The sequence below is a fragment of the Phoca vitulina genome, unplaced genomic scaffold, assembly GCF_004348235.1.
Source record: "Phoca vitulina isolate PV1807 unplaced genomic scaffold, GSC_HSeal_1.0 scaffold30, whole genome shotgun sequence".
NCBI lineage: Eukaryota > Metazoa > Chordata > Mammalia > Carnivora > Phocidae > Phoca > Phoca vitulina.
The window spans coordinates 9077024-9099819 of record NW_022589733.1 but is presented as its reverse complement, the minus strand read 5'-3'; the positions used below and the strand labels follow the sequence as shown (position 1 = coordinate 9099819).

Below are 22796 nucleotides of genomic sequence, written 5' to 3'. Positions count from 1 at the left end.
GCCTCTCAGGAGACCATGTGGCTTCTCACAAATGATGACAGAGATTTGCGTATTGAAATAAAAATAAGGATATATGTTACATCCCCTGTGCCTGTGCATCACTGAATCTGAGATTTTATGTGTTTCTTGTCCTTCTTAGGTTGCAGATGGGGCCAATGCAATTGTGCTGGGAACACTGGGAGACATTTCCTCTCCTCTTGCCATTATTGGTGGAAATTGTGCTCTGCAGGGTTTTGATCATGAAGGAAATGACCTCTTTTGGACGGTATAAGAACAAAACATTCTCTTAATCCTCTTAAACATTTTTACTTTTAATGTTCTTTATGCTTTGTTTGTTTTTTACCATTGACTATAATGAATAAGAAAAATGAAATAGAATCATATTTATAATTCTGTACATTAAAAAAAGAACATTTGTAATTTGAATAATACCCATTGGTGATTTGTGTAATCCTCTTTCGTGTAGCTAATGTATTTGGATTAAGTGAAAAAAAGATGGCATATTAATGAGCTTTGGTTTTATTTTCAGGTTACTGGAGATAATGTTCATTCCTTGGCCTTATGTGACTTTGACGGTGATGGTAAGAAAGAGGTGTGTGGAGGAGGAGATACTTATCTTGCGTGTTCAGCTGAATAATTTTCCCATGACAATGACATTAGTGTTAAGAGAAGCGTTAGCTTCTCTTGGTTGATTTTGGTGCTCTCTTGCCTAAATGACAAGCTAACTGGCCTCATTTGTCTTTCTCCTCTTTTGAACAATACATCACTTGTGTTTGTCTAATACAAAGATCAAGGCCATGATGTTTCAAAGACAGGGCAGGGAGAGAGGGCAGAATGGTAGATGAGACCACAGCCATATTCACAATCTTACAACTCACTTCTGATGCTTTGAAACCAACATTTTCAGGAATCAAAAAGTTTTATTTTTTTAATTTAAAAAATTTTTTTAATAATTTTTAAAAAAGATTTATTTATTTATTTGACAGAGAGATAGAAGCACAAGTAGGCAGAGAGGCAGGCAGAGGGAGAGGGAGAAGCAGGCTCTCTGCTGAGCAGGGATCCTGATGTGGGACTCGATCCCAGGACCCTGGGATCATGACCTGAGCCGAAGGCAGCCAGTTAACTGACTGAACCACCTGGGCACCCCAGGAATCGAAAAGTTTTAGAGATGGGCTCTTAGCCTTTGAAATTATTGTGATGGCTCCTCTAGGAATCAGCTTCTTTTTTTAAAGATTTTATTTATTTATTTGACAGAGACACAGCGAGAGAGGGAACACAAGCAGGGGGAGTGGGAGAGGGAGAAGCAGGCTTCCCGCTGAGCAGAGAGCCCGATGCAGGGCTCGATCCCAGGACCCCTGGATCATGACCTGAGCCGAAGGCAGACGCTTAATGACTGAGCCACCCAGGCACCCCTAGGAATCAGCTTCTTGAGCAGCTCACCAAGTGCTGTGTCAGGTGCCGACTTACCTGTCTCTTGTCCATGGCTACTGGTGTCTGGCTTCCATCCGCAGGCAGAGAAGGGCACTGAGCCAGGGAGCGTTTTCACCTGCTTGGTGGAAGGACATACTCTGGCACGGTGTGCAGCCCGCACGCAAGGGTAAAACCTTGTAGTGGCCACTTTTTCTTCACTAACTGAATCTGGGGACTTTCCCAATGGGAGGAACCTTCCTGAGTACCAGATTCTCGGGAGATGGAAACTCTTGGGTGGCAGTAGCAGTGTATAAAGTGTCATGCAGTTTCTTGTTTTATCTCTGGGCATTCTGCTGGGTTCACTTGTTGAACTAACTATGCATGATTCTTTTCCCTTTCAGCTTCTTGTCGGGTCAGAGGATTTTGATATCCGAGTTTTTAAAGAAGACGAGATTTTGGCAGAAATGACAGAAACAGAGGTAAGAAGTGCCACATCAGAGTCATGGTAACCTTGGGCAAGATTGATCAGCACCGTGAAATGTCACATCAGATGGGAGTGCTGGGACTTCTCACAGCCCAGACAGTTATGGGGTAAAAACTGTGGGGGTTAAACAGAACTGCACATTACAGAGAAAGATGTGCTTCAAAATCCTGTATCAAGATATATTTTGAGAGTCAGCGGGGAGGAGGTGGTGGTGGCAGGGGAAAAAAAAGATATATTTTGAACAGACTGATTAAAAGAGAAAAATTATGGAGTACATAAAGGCCTTTCTTTTAATGAGTTAATGCATATTGATAATAATAATAACACTAATAACGGTGACCATTTATTGTGCACTGAATAGATGCCAGATACTGTTCTAAGTGCTTTATGTGAATAAATTCATTTAACGCTACAACAGCCCTATTAGGAAGATATTAGTATTATTATTCCTCTTTACTGATGAGGAAACTGGTGCAAAGTTCCTTTGTTAAATTACACGGTCATAGCTATGAAGTGGTGTGGTCAGGGTTTGAACTTTGCCTTGTCTGCCTCCTCCTCATCATGTATATTAAGTGGGATTGAGCGAAGTACACAAACAAGATTTTTATAACTTTTCTTCTTCATTCAAATTAAGTACTTCTTAGGCACATTTCTGTCTGTAAATCAAATGTTGGAGAACTTGGCTTGTTTCTCTGTGATTAGAATTACTCATGGGGCACCTGGGTGGCTCAGTCATTAAGCGTCTGCCTTCGGCTCAGGTCATGATCCCAGAGTCCTGGGATCAAGCCCCGCATCGGGCTCCCTGCTCAGCGGGAAGTCTGCTTCTCCCTCTCCCACTCCCCCTGCTTGTGTTCCCTCTCTCGCTGTCTCTCTCTGTTAAATAAATAAATAACGTCTTTAAAAAAAAGAAGAAGAATTACTCATGTAGTAGAACCTGGGATGTTGCTGAAAGAGTTTAAACTTCATTTGTCTATAGATTGCCCTCATCCACTGTAGTTTTAGCATTCTTAGGATATTTATTTGCTGCTGGTTCTCCAGGATTGGGCAAGTTGGAAACAGAAAAATGAATTAGGATATTCTGAAGGAAGAAAGGAGAAGAGGATAAAGGAGCAGTGGCTCGTGAACATTCTAAAGGGGTAGCAAACACAACAGAAGGGAGTCTGAGCCATCAGGATGCTGGGATCCTGCAAAATTTAGTCAGGTCGTTTCTGAGAGTCCGGATCAGAAAGCTTGAGGGCACTGACCTCAGAACCCATCCCCATCCTAGCCTCTTGTCCGTGCTTCTTGCCACTTACAGAAGCTGTCTGGGAAAGTCAGGCTTCTGTTCCGCTAACTACAAAAAAAGACCAAAAAGCAAAACTTGCATATTGATATACAAAGTGTTATCCTTGATTTAGCTAATTTACCTTTATCCTATAGCGAGGATCATAGATTTTTACTTAGTTATACTGTGCTTTTTATATATTCACAGTTATTTTAATTGTAAACTGATAGTTGTAGGTAGAGAAAATTAATGACCCTAATGAAGGCTAAGGGGTTCTGTTTAAGTGTCCATGCTTAACGTGTGATTTTTTTTGGAGAGTGTCCTTAGCTTTCATTAGGTTCTTAAAGGGGTTTGCTACTCCCTCCTTACCCCCTTCAAAAAAATGCCAACTTACGAATCAGTTGTCTGTAGGTGCTGTGTCCTGCATTATCGTTTTTCTTTCATTCAAATTGGTAGTAAATTTTTCCAATTTGGTGGGAATTATTCAGATTTTGTTGGATTTCTGTTTATTGTCAATGCTAGATGTGAGGAGGCTACATTCTTTGAAACATCTTTTTCCTAAATCCTAGACAAGGACAGGAGACAGTGAAATAGAGGTAGGGACTTGAGCTGACTGTTGGGCCCCTGGTCCCTGGTCCAACAAAAGAGAGAAACTAGTGAACTAATTAATGAATGACGAAGGGACCTACAGAATTGGGGCTAAGTTTATGAAAATCTGAACTTTATAAAATTGTTCATTTCAGGGCCATTTTCCTGTCCTTTTGGTTTGATTTTGCTCCTAGCTCAAATGTCATTTTGCAGATCAGCAAAATTATAATTCGTTTGGCAGTTGAACAGTACTGACTATTGCCAAAAGAATGCCTTGAGCTAAATAATTCTGGAATCCTACACAGCACTTTGCATTCAGAGTTAAGTGAAGTGGGTGGTTTTGTAGAAAAGCTGTAGGTGTAGAGGAAATTATATAACTATTCTCTGCTTTATACACTTTATTTCTTAATATCTCTTGTATTCATGTCACAATTAGAAAGTAGATCTGCAAGAGCATAGATATCATTAAGCTTTGGTTTTAACTTTAAAGGATAATTTTGTTCAGTATCTAAAATTTTATCCCTTTAAAGGTGTTAAATCCTCAAACAGTCCTATAAATATTTCTGTATGATATTCACATTCTGTATATTGTTACATACATACACAAATCCATGTGCTTGGGTTAGTACTTTTCAAAGAATTATGTTTTCTTCTAAAAAACATCTTTCATCTAGCAAGCAATAAATTATGTCATAGAAAGAAAAGCGTGTACATAAAAGATACTCAGTTGTGGGTTTTACAAGTCTTTACAATTTAGACTGTAGGATATTAAAACATTTTTTGAGTTAGTGTTTATAACAGTGTCTGTTGTACATTTTCTGTATCTTACATACTCACTTTATTTCATCCTTAATCACTCAATTTTGTTTTTTTAAAAATAATTTGCTGAAACTTGCCACGTAAGTTTGATCTAAAACAGCAAGCTTTGTGAGTTTATTTAATTCTGATTACCCAACTCTGAAATAGATGACATGGATCATAGAGAAGAGGAATACATTCCCCTCTAACAGATTTAAATCTAATTTTAACACACTTGGTAGCAAGGCATGCAATTTTATAAAGCCGTACTTCGCATCAAATTGAACCTTAATGGGAAGATGTTGTGTTTTTATGTGTTATTTCTTGCAGATAATCACCTCTCTTTGCCCCATGTATGGCAGTCGATTTGGTTATGCCCTTTCCAATGGCACAGTTGGAGTTTACGACAAAACAGCCCGATACTGGAGAATTAAAGTTAGTATAATTCAGCCTCCAATATTCAGGGATTTTATACTTATTGAAAGACTTCTGGACTAATTACTGAAATTCTTTTTCAGTCCAAAAATCATGCCATGAGCATTCACGCTTTCGACCTTAATTCTGATGGAGTGTGTGAACTGATAACTGGTTGGTCCAATGGGAAGGTAAGTTGAAATACAGAGTCCAGGTATAATTCAGAGACTGTCTGAGATAGACTGGCTGCACAACTCAGAAGCAGTAACACGAGAATATAAACTTGTCTTCCTTGGCTGTGCTTTCAAAGTTAACTTCATAATCTTTGCACATTTTTTCTTCCTGCCATAGGATCAGTACTACAAGTGAATGAGTGTCCTTTTGGTCTTAAAAGCCCGATTTGGGAGAAAAATCTTTGGGAAGATCTTTCTAAATCTGTTCCTTGAAGAAATGAGAATCAGTTTAATCAGGTTGATCATAGGTGTAGGACTGTAAAAAAAGGAATTTTAATAAGCAAATAATGAACTGTTTGTATAGCTTTTCTCTAATAAATCTTTTAAGACTGACTGAAAACTTAGAGTTAATGGGAAGAATCATGTTATCATATTGTTTTCCCAGCCATAAAATTCAAAATACAATCTTTTTGCTTTCTTTCCTTTTTTAAGTTCAAATCAGAATTTTCTGCAGACTTCTGGCAAGTCAGGATTGTCTTGTTAGAAACTAAGTAGCTGCCAGATCTCCATGGGTACCATTTGCCCTAGCTTTCTTGCATGACAGTGCTGGATTGCCTGAAGGAGATCAGCTAATTCCTGCCTTTTCTTCTTTGGTTTTTCTTTGCTTTTGGCCAGGACCTTGTAACCTTCCTCTGGTGTTGTGTGAAGAACAGGTTCTATAGAACTGTTGTGTTGGTTCCTGCTTCTTTACCTGGTTTTGTCTTTGGCGTGGGCATTAAAAATGATAAGGGAAGGGGCGCCTGGGTGGCTCAGATGGTTAAGCGTCTGCCTTTGGCTCAGGTCATGATCCTAGGGTCCTGGGATCGAGTCCCACATTGGGCTCCCTGCTAGGCGGGGAGCCTGCTTCTCCCTCTGCCTCTGCCTCTCTCTCTCTCTCTGACTCTCATGAATAAATAAATAAAACATTTAAAAAAAATGATAAGGGAAGACTGGGGTGCTGGGGTGGCTCAGTTGGTTGAGCATCTGACTCTTGATCTCAGCTCAGGTGATCATGTCAGGATCATGGGATCGAGCCCCCCATCCAGGTTTTGCACTCAGTGGGGCGTCTGCTTGAGATTGTCTCTCTCTCTCCCTCTGTCCCTCCCACTGCACATAGTTTTGTCTTTCTCTTGCAAATAAATAAATCTTTTAAAAAAATAAAAAACAAAAAAATTATAAGGGAAGATTGTGTTCTTTAGTAAGAAACATGAAAATTGTAAAATGGACCGTATTCTGGGGGAATATAAATATAAATTATAAATATAAATTAAATTACTATGATGGAGTCAAGAATTAGAAAACTAGACTTGAGAAGTTATCAAAAGTTATCTTAAAAATAAAAAGTTACCTACCAAATGTGACTCCGGACCTAGATGTTTTTAGAGTTAAATGCTTTCAAAATTTTAAGGAATTTCTATTATATAATCTGTTCCAGAACATAAAAAAAGATAAGAAAATTAACACAGTTCATTATATGAGTAGAAAAACTGATATCTACACTTAACAGAAATAGCATACAAAAGGGAAATATACAGATCCAGCATGTGAATATAGGTGCAGAAATACCAAATGAATGTAAGCAACCGATTAACTTTACCTTTAGTAGGTCATTTGTTGAGTTGGAGGGCCATTCTCTGCTCCAGGGCAAAACCTCCATGTTGGATAAAGCAAAGAGCAGAATATCCAGAGAAATATTAATTTGTAGCCTTGCTTCGTAGTAAATGAACTCTTATTTGTAAAGTATTGTATAAATGCAGAAGTAAGTTCAGTTCAGTCTGAGTTAGAGGGTTATTATTTTTTTTAAGTAATCTCTACACTCAACATGGGGCTCGAACTCGGGACCACGAGATCAAGAGTTGCATGCTCCACGGACAAGCCAGCCAGGGGCCCTGAGAGTTAATGTGCTAAGGGCTTTGGTAAATACAGACCATTCATTACTTCACAAACTTCAGCAATGGTAATTATCAGGCTTACATGTTGTTGAGAGCATGGATACTTGAATGTGACATTCTCCAGACAAGGGGTAGGAGCTAGTAGTAGGCTATGACCTAAATGACTTTATTTTGGTTGTGGTTGTTATGAAGTTTTGCCCAGAAGGATGTTCATGAACAGACAAAAATGGTGAATGGCACTGGCCATTGAAATGATTGCTCTACCAGATTTTCTATAGCTACCCTTTTAGTGATAACACTTGTTCTTGCTTGAAACAAAAGTCATCATTTTAAGTGGTTATCCTTCATTGTTGTTTTTCAGGTTCATTTGTTTCTGATCATTCATTATTTGCCTTTCTTGGGAAGGGGAAACTCAGTGAGGATGGGAGGGCTCGCTGGGGTATCTCAATAGTTTTTACATGGAAGAGAGACTCTTAAACAGGGTTATTATAAAAGGTTATATGATGGAAGGTTGAGCTAGCTTGGCGTTTGGTGTTTTTCAAACTTTAGATGTAAATATAATTTATATGCATATATGATAAAGGTAACGTTTTTATGTAGAACTCGCATTTCCTGTATACATCTATGTGCCAGACTCTAAGTGCTTTATTTTTTTTTTTTTAAGATTTTATTTACTTATTTGACACAGAGAGAAAGACAGCGAGAGAGGGAACACAAGCAGGGGGAGAGGGAGAGGGAGAAGCAGGCCTCCCACTGAGCAGGGAGCCCGATGCGGGGCTCGATCCCAGGACCCCTGGATCATGACCTGAGCCGAAGGCAGATGCTTAACAACTGAGCCACCCAGGCGCCCCTGTTCTAAGTGCTTTAATGTGTTAACTTCATTCCAATCCTGTGGGGTGTAGGTATAGTTATTTTCTTCAGGTTCTTGTTCTTGACCCTCAGATGAAGTGACCAAGCAGGGAGTGGATAAGAGGCTTTCCTAAGATCCCAAAGATAGTAAGTGGCAGAGCTGGAATCTGAACCCAGACATTTTGGACTTGCCCTATTCTCTGTATATGAACTGGCAACCCATTTCTCCAAATGACATTATGTAAAGGCCAGTAGTAAAACAGCTTTTATTTAAAAAGAAGAAAGTCTAGCTGGTTGTGGCCCCTTATGGTCCCCTTAGCCCCAGGGGTCATAGGTGTCTCCTGAGAAGGCACGGGGCTCCATGGAGCACTCTTGAAAACTGCTGGACTAGCTGACTTTTAGAGCTGATTCTGACTTTAAAATTTTGTGTGTTTTTTTTTTAATTACAGCATGAGCTATTTTTCAAGTTCTTATTTTATTTTTAGGTTGATGCTCGAAGTGACCGGACTGGGGAGGTTATCTTTAAAGACAACTTTTCTTCTGCAATTGCTGGTGTGCTGGAGGGAGATTACCTGATGGACGGCCACACACAGCTCATCTGCTGCGCAGTGGACGGTGAAAGTAAATTGGGATGGGAAAAATCCTTGAAAAATCAGATTTTCAATTTGATTGGGTCAGTATACCAGGAAATTTCACTATAAAGTGTTTGTATGGATATCCTCGCATCCTAATAAAGTCACCTTGTTGGGGAGGATGAGAACTTAGGTTTTTGGTTTTTAAGAACAGACAGTTGATGATTTAAAAGTAGGGCTGGCTATGCCGGGGTATTCTTCCATGTGGTGAGGGTTTTTTTCCTGTTGCGCAGTCCGGGGCTACCTGCCAGGCACAGCGGAGATGAGAGGGAACCTCATGGACACCAGCGTAGAGCAGGACCTGATCCGAGAGCTGAGTCAGAAAAAACAGAATCTGTTGCTGGAACTCCGCAACTATGAGGAAAACGCCAAGGTAGATCCTCATGGAAATGGAAATTTTCCTTAGGGGAAGTGGGAGTCTGGAGAGGTGGGAATGGCAAATGTGAAGGAAGACTGAGTGTCAGCCCCTCCTGCCCACTGGCGGAAGCACGGATTGCTTTGGCATTTTTGCCAGGGTCAGAGGGGAGAGGGCACGTATCCTTTAATCTGGAAATCCCACTTCCATGCAGCTGAACTATAGAAATATTTGCACACGTGTTCAAAGACATTTACGGTAGCACTGTTTGTGGTAGTGAACAGTTGGAAGCAACTGAAAGGTTGATCAGTAGTAAGGAGTGTGCTGGAGGATATGAAGCAGCTCAGGAGAATGGGGTGTATGTAGTTGGACTGATATGGAAGGGTATCTGTGGCCTTACTGAGTGAAAAAATGCAAGAACAATAAGTATAGAGTATCTCTTACCTTTTTCAAAAACAAATAACAAAAGTTGACAACCACAAAACCTGTGTGTGTGTGTGTGTGTGTGTGTGTGTGTGTGTGTACCAAGCTGGCTGGAGGATGAGCTGGGAGGTGGGACTTTAATTTGTCTTGTCATGGGAAATTGTATTTGAATTTATTACTAAGTGAATTAATTTTGCCAGTTTAAAAGAACAACCCCAGGGGTGCCTGGGTGGCTCAGTCGTTAAGCGTCTGCCTTCGGCTCAGGTCATGATCCCAGGGTCCTGGGATCGAGCCCTGCGTCGGGCTCCCTGCTCGGCGGGAGGCCTGCTTCTCCCTCTCCCACTCCCCCTACTTGTGTTCCCTCTCTCGTTGTCTTTCTCTGTCAAATAAATAAATAAAATCTTTAAAAAAAAATAAAAATAAAAGAACAACCCCCAAACTATAAAAGACATGGTGGGGTACAGTGAACCTGAACCACAGAAAGGGACAGGGAATTTTTCCCTTGGGAAGAGGCTGGGTAGAGAAAGGGAGTGATAATGAGGTGAGCCCTCTGAATTCTAAAGAATCAGATTAATATCAGATGGTTGGGAGTCAATCTTTTGAAGCTGAATAACCATATTATTTAAAATTGACATGAGTTCACTGCTTTGGTGACTGAGTTGGAAGTGGGGGCATGTTTCACAGGCTGAATTGAGCAGTCCACAGAGTGAGGCTGATGGACCTCGGGGTATCATCCCAGCCAATACCAAGCTGCACACCGCCCTCTCGGTCAATCTGGGGCATGAGACCCAGGCTGCTCATGCAGAATTGTGTATTTCCACCTCTAACGGTAAGAAATTATTTATAGCTGGTGTCTGTGGATACCTTTGCCATCTTGGAGTGGTTCTTGAACTGCTGTTTTCTTTCTTCTCTGTAGACACCATCATCCGAGCAGTATTGATTTTTGCCGAGGGAATTTTTCTAGGTGAAAGCCATGTGGTACACCCCAGCATTCACAACCTTTCCGGCTCCATCCGCATCCCAATTACACCTCCCAAAGATGTCCCTGTGGATCTGCACTTGAAAACCTTCGTGGGTTACAGAAGCAGGTGACTCTTTGCCATCACAGTTCATTTCTAGCCAGCACTTAGAGGAGGGCAAATGGGTAGATTTTCTGTTGTGCCATGGATTTTGGGGGGGCCAAAGGAGCCATTTGATGGTTCTACCCACCCAGGCAAGATTTCCCATGACCTTTACTTCCCTAATTTGAAATCTTTCAAAAATAAAAAAGGGCATTTTATACCCTTGGTGCATGTCTGTGTGTATGTATAAGACTCATGTTCTCGCTAATCCCAAACCCCATTACTGTAGTAGTACTTAACTCTCAAGGTTTTTGGGTTTTTCCCCTTCAGCGAAACCCGTAAATAACTCGATGACCCAGTAGTGACTTTGTAGTTATTTTCTGGGCCTTGCATTTTGAAATAATATTCCACGCAACCCATTTCTCTTCTTGTGTCCGTTGGTTGACCATAGCACGCAGTTTCATGTGTTTGAACTGACAAGACAGCTTCCCCGCTTCTCCATGTATGCGCTGACCAGCCCCGACCCTGCCGGAGAGCCACTCAGCTATGTCAACTTTGTCATTGCAGAACGGGCACAGAGGGTGAGTGTCAGGCTTTTCTCTCTCAATGTTTTTGCACTTTAGAACCCTTCGGATGTTCTTTCATAGGAGGGGGAAATGACATGAATGAGTTATTTGGTAGCAGTAATTATGACACGAAAGAGGTAGGTAGTTTGGCGTTGGCCTATAACCTGTGATGAAAATACTGCTAGAATATCTCCTCTCACTTTGAAAAAACACGTACCTTATTTACTTGAGCAATCCTTAGTTACAGGTAAATTCTCACCAGCTTCGAACTCCTCTCTTTCTTTTGTCACGGTCTTGGTGTACTTGTCCTGACGCAGTGTTCCAGGAGGAACCTGCTTCAGAATGGAAAGAGAGTGGGAGTTGGAGCTGGGAACATTTTGGGTTCAGATGCTACCTTAACTAATTAAATTCTTCGTGATATTCTTAGTGCTGTCAGCCCTCACCAGTCTGGGCCTCAATGCCCTTATCCGTAAGGGAGGAGGGTTCCACCTCACAGGGGGCCCCTGCAGATTACAAACTTGGTGTGACAGTACCTTATACAGGGTAAGAGACTAATACTAGTGGCCTTTAACCTTGGCTGGACTTGAGAAATCTCAGGGAGGTTTGTAGTCATGTAGATTCTAATGTAGATTCTTACGTGGACCTTGTGCTGCTACCCGTGTAAGTACCGCTGTTGTTACGAATATTAAAACTTACTTTTTACTTATTGTGTGGGTGTATCTCTGTGTCTGTCTCTCATGCGTTTGCATGCATACTTCATTTTAAATTTTGTTTAAAGGATGGAATGGAATAGTTTGTCCAGGATATAGCCACAGAAGAGCTACTGTATAAACAGACTTAGCATCATACCCGAAGCGTTCCTACATTCCATATAAGATTATGTCTACACTGAAAATGCTCTAAAGTCATGCATGCTGTGGGGACAGGCATTATAAATGTTACTTAAGATCATGTATGGAGTGGGAAAAAGGAGTGTGATTAGTGTGTTCTTGGTGGGAGGGGGTGTGAAGTATAATTCTTTTTTTTTTTTTAATCAAGCAATAACCCTAGAAAAAAGGGTAATTCTTAAGAATGACTGTCCTTTAAAAATGGAAGTTCATTTCATCCTATTAATTTTTAAGGTTGTTATATGGCTCAACCAGAACTTCCTGTTACCAGAAGACACTAACATTCAAAATGCTCCATTTCAAGTGTGTTTCACTTCCTTACGGAACGGTGGCCAGCTGTATATAAAGATAAAGCTTAGTGGAGAGGTAACGTGTACTGTCACGGGCATAGATTTCTTATGGACTGTTGACCATTCAGTGCAAGGTAAGGTGGGTGGCACCAGTCTCAAGGTTGTAAAACCATGTGTTTCAACGTAGTCTGTTATTGTTAATTGTTTTAGACACTGGGGTGTAATCTAGAATGGTGGTGTTCTGTCTTCCTCCATCCTTCCTTTCAGCCCTTCCTTGTCTAAGTTGGGAAGAAATGGGAATACAGAGGTGAACAAAAACATTTTCAATGTTTGAATGATTTTGTTGTTCAGTTTACAAGGCCAGACGATTGATCTTTTAGCCGGCTGCTAGAAGTGTGACTCATCTGGTTTGTAATTTCCTCCAGGGCTAACCCCTGTCTTATTTACCACAACATTTAGGTTCAGTAAATATGTTGAATGTGGGGAAATTCTGATACTGTTTCAGCTGGGTTTGTCTTTAGCATTGAGGATGCTAAGCTCGTCTCTTTTTTTCCCCCTGGATAGATCACTGTAAATACTGATGATATTGATTTGGCTGGTGATATCATCCAGTCGATGGCATCATTTTTTGCTGTTGAAGACCTTCAAGTAGAAGCAGATTTCCCTGTCTACTTTGAGGAATTACGAAAGGTGCTAGTTAAGGTGAGGTCACCCACTAGATGCATTTGTGAGAACGTGGTAGTGTCATAATATTTGAAATGTTTCTCTTAGGAGATGAATGATACCCCAAATGTGTGTATGTTATAGTGACAGTCATGTTTTAAAGAATTTTTGAGAATTGTTAAACTTCAACTAGTTTTATTTTATTTTTTTATTTTTTAAAGATTTTTTATTTATTTATTTGACAGAGAACAGTGAGAGCAGGAACACAAGGAGGGGGAGTGGGAGAGGGAGAAGCAGGCCTCCCGCCGATCAGGGAGCCCGATGCGGGGCTCGATCCCAGGACCCTGGGATCATGACCTGAGCCGAAGGCAGACGCTTAACGACTGAGCCACCCAGGCGCCCCCTTCAACTAGTTGTAGAGGGCTCACTAGTTAGAGGATTTCTTTTATAAAAGTGAGTGGTTTAGCTCTAGACCACCCTGCTTTGTTTGGTTTAGGGGAATACTTTTTAAAAATATGTCACGTTAACCTTTTCCTTTGCTAGCCCTTCACTTATCTGTTGTAGTTACGTTGCTGTGTTGGTTCAGTGCTTTCCAACAACCCAAATTCAAAAGAAAAAGAAAAGGATCGTGACTGGCCCTAAATCATAACCATATTCTTACCCCAGATCTCTAAAATATTATGTATGTTGCTAGGGCTCCCAGTGGTAAGACATGGAAAGATCCATCTTGCATGTTGGAGGCAGCGTAGACTAATTATTTCATTGATGAGGAAGTGAAACAGTGGGGGACAGTCGAGATGGTACAGGTAAATAGGGGAAAGAGAAGGGCCTCAGTGTATGGCAGAGAGTGTCTTCTCAATCTGACTAGTTTTCAACAAGTCTGTGAGGTCTTTTTAATTCCTGAGTGTTCATGGTCTTCAGGTGGATGAATATCATTCAGTGCATCAGAAGCTCAGTGCTGAGATGGCTGATAATTCTAACCTGATCCGAAGTTTGCTGGTCCGAGCTGAAGATGCTCGTCTGATGAGGAACATGTGAGTATTTACCAGGCTAGGACAGGTGCAAGGTTAAAAAGATCAGTAATATGGAATAGTAACTCTCAAGTGCTACCGGAAGGAGTGTAAATTGGTACAGTGACTTTGGAGAATAAATTGGCATTGTTAGTGAAGTTGGAAATGGGCATTCTCTATGACCCAGTAACTCTACTCCTGGTTTATAACCTAGAGAAACTTGTGTCGACATATAAACCAGGATATTTGTACAAGAATGTTCGTAAGTATCCCAAAGTGGAAACAGACTAAACTGGCATCAACAATATAATGGCTGAACTATGGTATAATTGCCCAGTGGGCTATGACGTGCAATGAGAATGCATCTGTCTCGATGACATGTGACAACATGGACAAATCTTAGAGGCATAATGGAGATTGAAAGGAGTAAGACTCGAGAGAATGTGTACAAAATGCTTCCTTTTATATAGCTGGGAAACACAACACTAGAGTATATCATTTGGGAAGCATACCAAGATGAAGAATCTCTAAGGAAATGCAGGGAAGAGATTATCATCTAAGACAGTATTCTCTCTTAGGGCAGGAGGGACTGTGTTCAGAAAGAGCCTGTCGGGGAGCTTCAGGGATGTGGCAGTGTCCCGTTTCTGGGCCTGGTGTACAAACATTCGTTCTGTGAACTTTTCCGAATGTGTATTACATTTTACAGTAAAACCGTTAAAGATGTGCAGATGTAGCTTCTTGCAGAATTTATCTTGGCATTCAGAGCGACTGAGGTGGAGATAGTAAAATCGGTAACCAGTGATAGATGAAGTTTCTGTGCCTACATTACAGGCAAGAGTTTGCCCGGGGCGGCAGCTTGTCTTTTTCCTGAAAGGCCTGAGTTATTAGCATATATTAAAACGGTGTTGCTCAGAAGTAAGTGATTTTTTAAATAATCATATTGTTGAAAATTTCAAACACATACAAAAGCAGATTGAGTAATACAGTGATTTCCTATATACCTGCCACCTGGCTTCAGTAGTCATCACCTACTGGCCCATCTGGTCTTTTTGCTGCACTCACCTTCTTCCTCTCCCAGGCACTGGGCTAAATTTGGAAGCAAATTCTAGACATTATATCCTTTCAGCCACAAATATTCTAGATAGTGAGCCTTTAAAAAAAACAATAATCACATTATCACACTTAAATCTTTTTTAAAGATTTTATTTATTTATTTGACAGCGAGAGAGGGAACACAAGTGGAGGGGGCGGGAGAGGGAGAAGCAGACTCCCTGTTGAGCAGGGATCCCCATGCGGGACTCGATCCCAGGACGCTGGGATCATGACCTGAGCCAAAGGCAGACGCTTAACCGAGTGAGCTACCCAGGCGTCCCAAGGCACGAATATTTCTTAAGCGGTGCTTTGTACTTCCATGAGGGAGCATATAATGCCTGGCTGTGTCTTTCTATTCTGTTCTCAGTCATTGATGACCGTTGCCTAGATCTATTATTTCTTTTGGAGTTTGCAAAACAGTGATATTCTGTTACTTTTTCTTCATTTTTTAGCTAAAATACTTCTATAAAGCATAACCCTTATGGATTAATGACCATTTGGTTCTCTGAGGTATTGTTTGTAAGGAAAGACAGATTATTTATCAGCTTTAAAATAATGAGTAGGGGGTGCCTGGGTGGCCCAGTCGGTTGAACATCCAACTCTTGATCTGAGTTCAGGGTTTTTTTTTCTTTAAGATTTTATTTATTTATTTGAGAGAAAGAGAGGGAGAGAGAGACAGAGCGTGCGCACATGAGCGGGGGGAGGGACAGAAGGAGAGGGAGAAGCAGGCTTCCCGCTGAGCAGGGAGCCCAACGTGGGGCTCGATCCCAGGACCCTGGGTTAGTGACCTTAGCTGAAGGCAGACACTTAACCGGCTGAGCCACCCAGGCGTCCCTGAACTCAGGTTTTGATCTCAGGGTTCAAGCCCCACGTTGGGCTCCATGCTGGGCATGGAGCCTACTTAAATAAAAGAAATATGTATTAATAATAATAAAATAATGAGTTGGTTCTCTAGCATCCTCCATGTTGACCAGTGAGATTTTTAATTCCTTATAAACTTGTATTTTAACATATTTAATGTACTTCAATCCATTTTTGTTATTCTGTATGATGGCTAAATTGTGCTGACTTTGGCCAGTGGAAACCTTTTCAGGTTGGCTACAGCTACCTTTGGACATAGCCAATATTTCTGTTAGGTCCTTGTTTTCTTGTACAGGATGTTTTAGGCTTATCTGGTACATCCGTTCTGAATCAGGAATCAGCCATTTCTCCAAGGAGCCTTGGTTCTTTTTAGTGGGAAATGGTATTTAGAGATGATAGTTTGCACATTAGAGGTGCTCATTGCCACTAGGTTGGTTACTGTTTCTAGGACTTTTCAATGGATAGAGCCAGGAAATGTATGTATATTTTTAATGAGAGACATATCGTGAGTTCATACTATTTCCATTTCAAATTTATGAATGTAGGCTCTTAGCTTTGATTTTAAAGCTGTATCTCTTCTTTTTTTACATTGGAACTCATGGCTCTAACCAGTATCCACATGAGTATTTGCTAGAATAATACCAATATTACCATCAACAGTATGACTGCTGAAAACAGTAAAAACTTTTTTTCTAGTTTTTTTGTGTCTTTAGAGTATATTCCAGTGGGGATTTTTCGTCAAATTATTGTATTTGAAATAATTCCCCTCTTTTAGTTTTGCCACAAATTTGATATATAGTTAGCTTCAATTGGTTCATTTTGCCTTTGGTCTTGTGGGAACTGACATTTTTTCCTTTTTGATTTAATTTTATTACAAATTTATTAAAACCCTTATGTGGTTCCAAAGTCAGCACTATAAAACAATGTACAGAAAAGTCTAACTTCTAATTCCTGTTACCTTCATCCTTTTCCCTCCCTCTCACTATACATAACCAATCAAAATTTGAATACACACACACACACACACACACACGTATATACACATTCACGTCTCCTCCCTCACTAGGTAAATCATCGCACGTTACTCTTCTCCGCCTGGCTTTTTTACACTTAAAAATATTACAATCACTTCACAGTCATGTACAGGGATACTTTTTGTTGTTTTTACAGCTGTATAGTACCCATTCTCTGGATGCTTATTCAGCCAGTTCCCTCCATTTGGATTGCTCTTTTGCTCTTATAGATAATGCTGCAGCCCATAGCTCTGTTACATAATTTTTTTCATCTTTTTGCTGAGATATCTTTGGGAAAAAGTACTGAAATGGAATTGCCAGAGTAAATGGTAACTTGCATACAGAATTTTGCGAGATATTGCCAAATTCTCCTCCATAGGTGTGATATCATTTTGCATTCTCATCAGTGATATGAGAGTACGTTTCTCTTCAGCCTTGCCAATGGAGTATGTTGGCACACTCTCAGATATTTACCAACTCAGTGGGTAAGAAGTGGTCTCACTGTGGTTTTCATTTTGTTTTATTGTGAGCATTGTTGAGCATCTTTTCATTGTTTTAAGGGCCATTTGTATTTCTTTTTGTGTGTGAACTATTTAATTATTTTGAGTGTTTATATATTGGTATAATAATTGTTTGTGATATGAGATGCATAGTTTTTTGTCATTTGTATCTGTCCTTTGCTTAGATTTTTTTATTTTTTTATTTTATTTTTTATTTTATTTTTTTAAAGATTTTATTTATTTATTTGAGAGAGAGAGAATGAGAGACAGAGAGCAAGAGAGAGAAGAGGGTCAGAGGGAGAAGCAGACCCCCCGCTAAGCAGGGAGCCCGACGTGGGACTCGATCCCGGGACTCCAGGATCATGACCTGAGCCGAAGGCAGTCGCTTAACCAACTGAGCCACCCAGGCGCCCTGCTTAGATTTTTTTAAAATTTATTTTTGCTTTTGCCACGTAGCAGCTTTTTAAAGTTTTCACGTAGTCAAATTGGTCATTAAACTTCGACCCCGAGGTTATAGAATAATTCACCTATTTCTTTTTCTTTTAGTATTTGTATGTTTTCCTCTTCTACGTTTAAGTCTTTGTTCCAGTTGGAGTTTATCCTGGTGTTTGGCATAACAGTGGTAAAATCAGTTTTCTCTTTTTCTGTGCTGTTTTAATACTATTACTTTAAAAGTCAATTTTTTCTCACTGATTTGAGATGCTTGCCTTTATCATATATCATATTTCCATATGCACTTGGGTCTATTTCTGGATTCCCTATCCTGTTCTATTGGTCTTGTCTCTTCATTAGACACTACTGTTTTTTTCTTTATAGGTGCTTTGTATGTTTTCTGGTATGGCTAGGTGCCCCTCCTCCCAGCCCCTGTTGTTTTCCTTTTTATGGTCTTCCTGCCTACTGCGCTTGTCTTTTCCAGTGAACTTTGTCATTTTTTTTTAGCTCCAGAAAAAAAAAATAGGTGTTTTTCTTGGGATCATGTTAAATTTATGAACTTGATCTGACATTGTTACAAGGATGTTCAGCCTTCTAAGAACATGGTATGTCTTTACATGTGTTCCAGTCATGTTTTAGGTCCTTCACGTAGGTATTAGCTATTTCTTGTTAAGTTTATGCCCAACTGTTTTATTTTTGCAGTTGTAAATAGGATCTTTCTTCCACATTACATCTTCTGGTTTTTTTGTTTGAATATATGAGCACTGCTAAGTTTTATATAATGATTTTATAATCTACTACTTTACTAAATTATGTTAGAGTTTAATTTTTCCAGATGTGAATTTGTATCCTTTGTAAATTGAGACTGTTTTGCCTCTTACTTTGCAATTCATTTTCTTCTGTTGTCGTCTTTGAGGTATATGAGGTTTTTGCTTTTTTTGGCCAACTTTATCTCCAGGGCACCTTTTCTACTCTCTCTCTGTCTTTTTTTTTTTTCTTTTTCAGTCAGAGAGCTGTTGTTTAGGCATTTGATTGCTAAACTGGAGGAAAGTGACCACCAACCTCTAAATCCCTTTTTTTCCTGAATTATTTTTCATTTAGAGATTCATATGTATATTTTTATTTTTTAAAGCCAACTTAGTTGATATATAACTTATTATACACAAGCAGAAAATTCACCCTTTTAAGGTTTATAGTTCGTAAATTTTAGAAACATATAAAACCATGTTGCTACTGCCACAGTTAAGATGTAGACTATTTCCATCACCCTTGTGCCTCTCTGCATCAGTACCCCCAAACCCCTCACCTCCGGTCCTTGGCACCCACTGATCCAATTTCTCTCCCTGCAGTTTAGCCTTTTCCAAAATGTCATATACATGGAACCATATAGTATATGCCTTTTGAGCCTGGCTTCTTCCACTTACCCTCATGCCTTTGAGATTCATCCATGTTGTTGCCTGTGTCAGTAATTTGTTACTTTTTATTGCTGGCTACAGTACTGTTCCACCGAACGGACATACCATACTTTGTTTATCTGCTCACTGATTGAATTGGGTTGTTTCCAAACTCCCGTGATTGTGAACAAAGCTGCTATAAACATTTGCGTACAGTTTTTTTGCAGACACGTTTTCACTTATTTTGGGTAAATACTTGTAATGGGATTTGTGGGTTTCATAGTAAGTGCATATTTAACTTGAAAGAAACTGTGCAGTCATTTTACAAAGTAGCTGTACCATTTTGCATTCCCATCAGCGGGACGGGAGCGTTCCAGTTGCTCTACATCCTTGCCAGCATTTGTCTTTATCAGTTTATTTTATTTTAGTCATTTTCATCATTGTGTAATAATGTCTCAGTGTGGTTTTAAATTTAAGGCTTGTTTCTTAAAACCTTGATAAAATCAGAAGCTGAATTTATTAGTTGTCTAAAAATATTAAGAATAAGGTCACTTTTGAATGGATAAAGAAGAAGTGGTCCATATATACAATGGAATATTACTCAGCCATCAGAAAGGATGAATACCCAACTTTTACATCAACGTGGATGGGACTGGAGGAGATTATGCTAAGTGAAATAAGCAGAGAAAGTCAATTATCATATGGTTTCACTTGTTTGTGGAACATAAGGATTAGCATGGAGGACATTGGGAGAAGGAAGGGAAAAATGAAGGGGGGGAAATTGGAGGGAGAGATGAACCATGAGAGACTATGGACTCTGAGAAACAAACAGGGTTTTAGAGGGGAGGGGGGAGGGGGGATTGGTTAGCCCGGTGATGGGTATTAAGGAGGGCACGTACTGCATGGAGCACTGGGTGTTATACGAAAACAATGGATCGTGGATCACCACATCAAAAACCAATGATGTATGGTGACTAACATAACATAATAAAATTAAAAAAAAAAAGAATAAGGTCACTTTTGCCCAATGAATATTAATCAGAAACTGTGAAGCTAGCTTCTTGCCTTGCCTGCCTTTCCTTACTCCCCAGCACAGTGGGCACTTAATAATTCTCGGTTCCATGGACCAATTAACCAAGAAAGGCCACTTGTCTTCCATTTATCTGGAAGAAATGGGATATTTTGATAGGAACTTCTCAATGTTTCAAAGCAAACATTTCAAAGTTAAAAATTTGGTGTTGTCTTTCTGTAAGAAATTTGCAGGTGTTTTCATCTCAGCCTGCCGTATTGAGGTACAGTGATGGTCACACACTTCTGTTGAATTACACAGGAAAACCATGAAGAACCGCTACATGGAACTGTACGACCTCAATAAAGACTTGCTAAATGGATACAGAATTCGCTGTAACAACCACACGGAGCTCCTGGGGAACCTCAAAGCAGTAAATCAGGCCATTCAAAGAGCTGGTCGTCTTCGGGGTAAGTCTCTTTTTGTAGCACTATAAGTAGTCTGTAATTTGGGGGTGAGAACCCTTAGAGCTAGTGGTAGCTTCTAGAATTCATACTGGGGCTGACAGCAGCATACCTTTGATACCCAGCTTGATCGCAGTTTGGCTTTAGTCAATCTGCAGACTTCAGAGGGAAAGAAAACTTTCAGCCCTTTTTCTTAGATCTTGCTGCACCTTCCCAAGGAAAACCTAGTGACATAATACCCAAGGGGAAAGCCTTAAATATACCTATTTTTTAAAAAGGGAGACTAAAAATTAATGAGCTAAGTGTCCAACTTAAAATATAGAAAAAGAGCAATAGAATAAATCAGAGGAAGCAGAAATATCGCCAGAGATTTATACCTGAAATCTGTTGTTTGGGTCAATGCTTTGACCTCCTTTTAGAAAAATAATCTTTGCTTGGGCACCTGGCTCAGTATGAAGACCATGCAACTCTTGATCTCGGGGTCATGAGTTCGAGCCCCATGTTGGGTATAGAGATTACTTAAAATCTTTAGGGAAAAAAAATAATCTTTGTTAGGTGGATCTGTGCTTTGATCCTCTTCTATAAAAACTGACTTCATTTCTAGGTTTGAGATGGTCCCTAGATTTGGTTTGTGATAAATTCCCTCACAGAGTTACCTTTTTTAGAGAGTGGTAAGATAAATTAAATTTGCCCACCATATATCTCTTCTCTACTCTAGTTTTATGCTGTTTTAAAGCTGGCCTCTGATTTATAATTTCACTTTTAATCATCTTTCGGATTGTACTGATTTGATGTTTCATCCCACACAGTTGGAAAACCAAAGAACCAGGTGATCACTGCTTGTCGGGATGCGATTCGAAGCAACAACATCAACACGCTGTTCAGAATCATGCGGGTGGGAACAGCGTCTTCTTAGGAAAGGAAAGAATAGGTAATGAAATCCCTAAAAAGGGCTCTTCCCTAAAAATCGAGGCTAGTTTGCTTGAACCACATCCTGGTGAACCCAGGTGCTAAGAATGGCGGTAGCCTTGGTGAATGGTACAAATGCAGACAACCATCGCATCCCTTTCTGTGTTTAGAATCAGTTGCCCTGTTACCGAGTAATACCAGGTTTCTGTAGAGGAGGTGAATACTTTTAAAATGTTAGGGCTTCAAAGTCTAGTTTTTTTTTGTATGTATGTAAAATTGGTATATAGATGTATAGATACATCTTCTTCCTTGAAATTGTAATTGAATTTGTAATTAAAAAGTTTTTCATTAAAACTTAGGAATTGCACTTTGTGTTAACTGTAGTCACCACCGTCTTAGAATTGCAGAAACCATTTGCATGCTGTGGAGGAAAACACAAGCATGGGTACTGGATTTGTGTGCCCTTTCATCACTGACGTGGGTATAAGCAACACGTCTGCACTTAAGGGAGAGTCAGTTGAAGGTGATCTGTTAGTTGGGGGTAATGTTAGCTACTGAAACTAATAGACCTCAAAGTTCATAATGACCCATTTATTTCTCATTTATGTCAGCATGTCTCTATAGTTATTCAGGAACCCCGCTTCCTGTGATCATGCAGCCATGTCATCCTCTAGGGCAGCCTTTCTTGGAGTTCTCTAGAGAAAGGAGTTTCAGGAAATGGATTCGGGTGACTATTTTCACATTCACTGCATATGATGAAGGCCTGATGGCGCCAGGAACCCGATGTGAGAAGGCCTTGCCGTGATTTAAGTCCAAGTCAGTAGAACAGGGAAAGCTTCTCTCCAAGCTGTGATCTGGAAATAGCACATTATCATTCCTACTTGCGTTCTGTCAGCTAACACGGCCACACCTCACTGCAGAGAGGCCAGGAACTACCCCCAGCTGTGTGTCGGCGAGGTGGAGAAAGCTGGTGTCTGTGCCAACAACTAGCAGCTCCTTCCCTAAGAGTGAAAATTTTGACTTCAGGTAGATTCCAGGACTGGTTTAATGACGAAAACATTCGCCAGTTTTCACTCCTTAACAGCATTCCTAAGTGGTGGGGAAGACAGGCCGTACCCCTGTGGTAAATTAATCTTACGAGTTTCTTCCATTTAGGCATTTAGGATGACCTCTTCTGTTTCTGAAATGTGAGCTTTGTGGAATCCTAATTTTTATGAGACTATGCCCTAGAATACCTTTGTTTAACATTTTCAACCTATAAGCTCAAAAGACACCCACATAGGGGCGCCTGGGTGGCTCAGATGGTTAAGCGTCTGCCTTCGGC

At 40.2% G+C, this 22796-nt stretch overlaps 1 protein-coding gene across 3 annotated transcripts in view; it reads left to right on the top strand.

Moving 5' to 3' along the window:
- Window positions 1–22737, top strand: part of BBS2 (Bardet-Biedl syndrome 2) — a 32312-nt gene extending 9575 nt beyond the window's left edge. Inside the window, exons 3-17 of one of the 3 annotated variants that reach the window (XM_032424352.1) lie at window positions 140–265; window positions 530–592; window positions 1812–1889; window positions 4875–4979; window positions 5063–5149; window positions 8397–8532; window positions 8777–8916; window positions 10006–10150; window positions 10238–10409; window positions 10834–10963; window positions 12070–12201; window positions 12690–12827; window positions 13710–13822; window positions 20421–20569; window positions 21373–22737. In XM_032424352.1, the coding sequence (XP_032280243.1) occupies window positions 140–265; window positions 530–592; window positions 1812–1889; window positions 4875–4979; window positions 5063–5149; window positions 8397–8532; window positions 8777–8916; window positions 10006–10150; window positions 10238–10409; window positions 10834–10963; window positions 12070–12201; window positions 12690–12827; window positions 13710–13822; window positions 20421–20569; window positions 21373–21479 (1821 nt within the window). In that variant the 3' untranslated portion in view covers window positions 21480–22737. Of the gene's footprint in view, window positions 1–139; window positions 266–529; window positions 593–1811; window positions 1890–4874; window positions 4980–5062; window positions 5150–8396; window positions 8533–8776; window positions 8917–10005; window positions 10151–10237; window positions 10410–10833; window positions 10964–12069; window positions 12265–12689; window positions 12828–13709; window positions 13823–20420; window positions 20570–21372 lie in introns of those variants that run through there. The other 2 variants (XM_032424351.1, XM_032424353.1) reach the window with 2 other exon arrangements.
- Window positions 22738–22796: the final 59 nt, after the last annotated feature.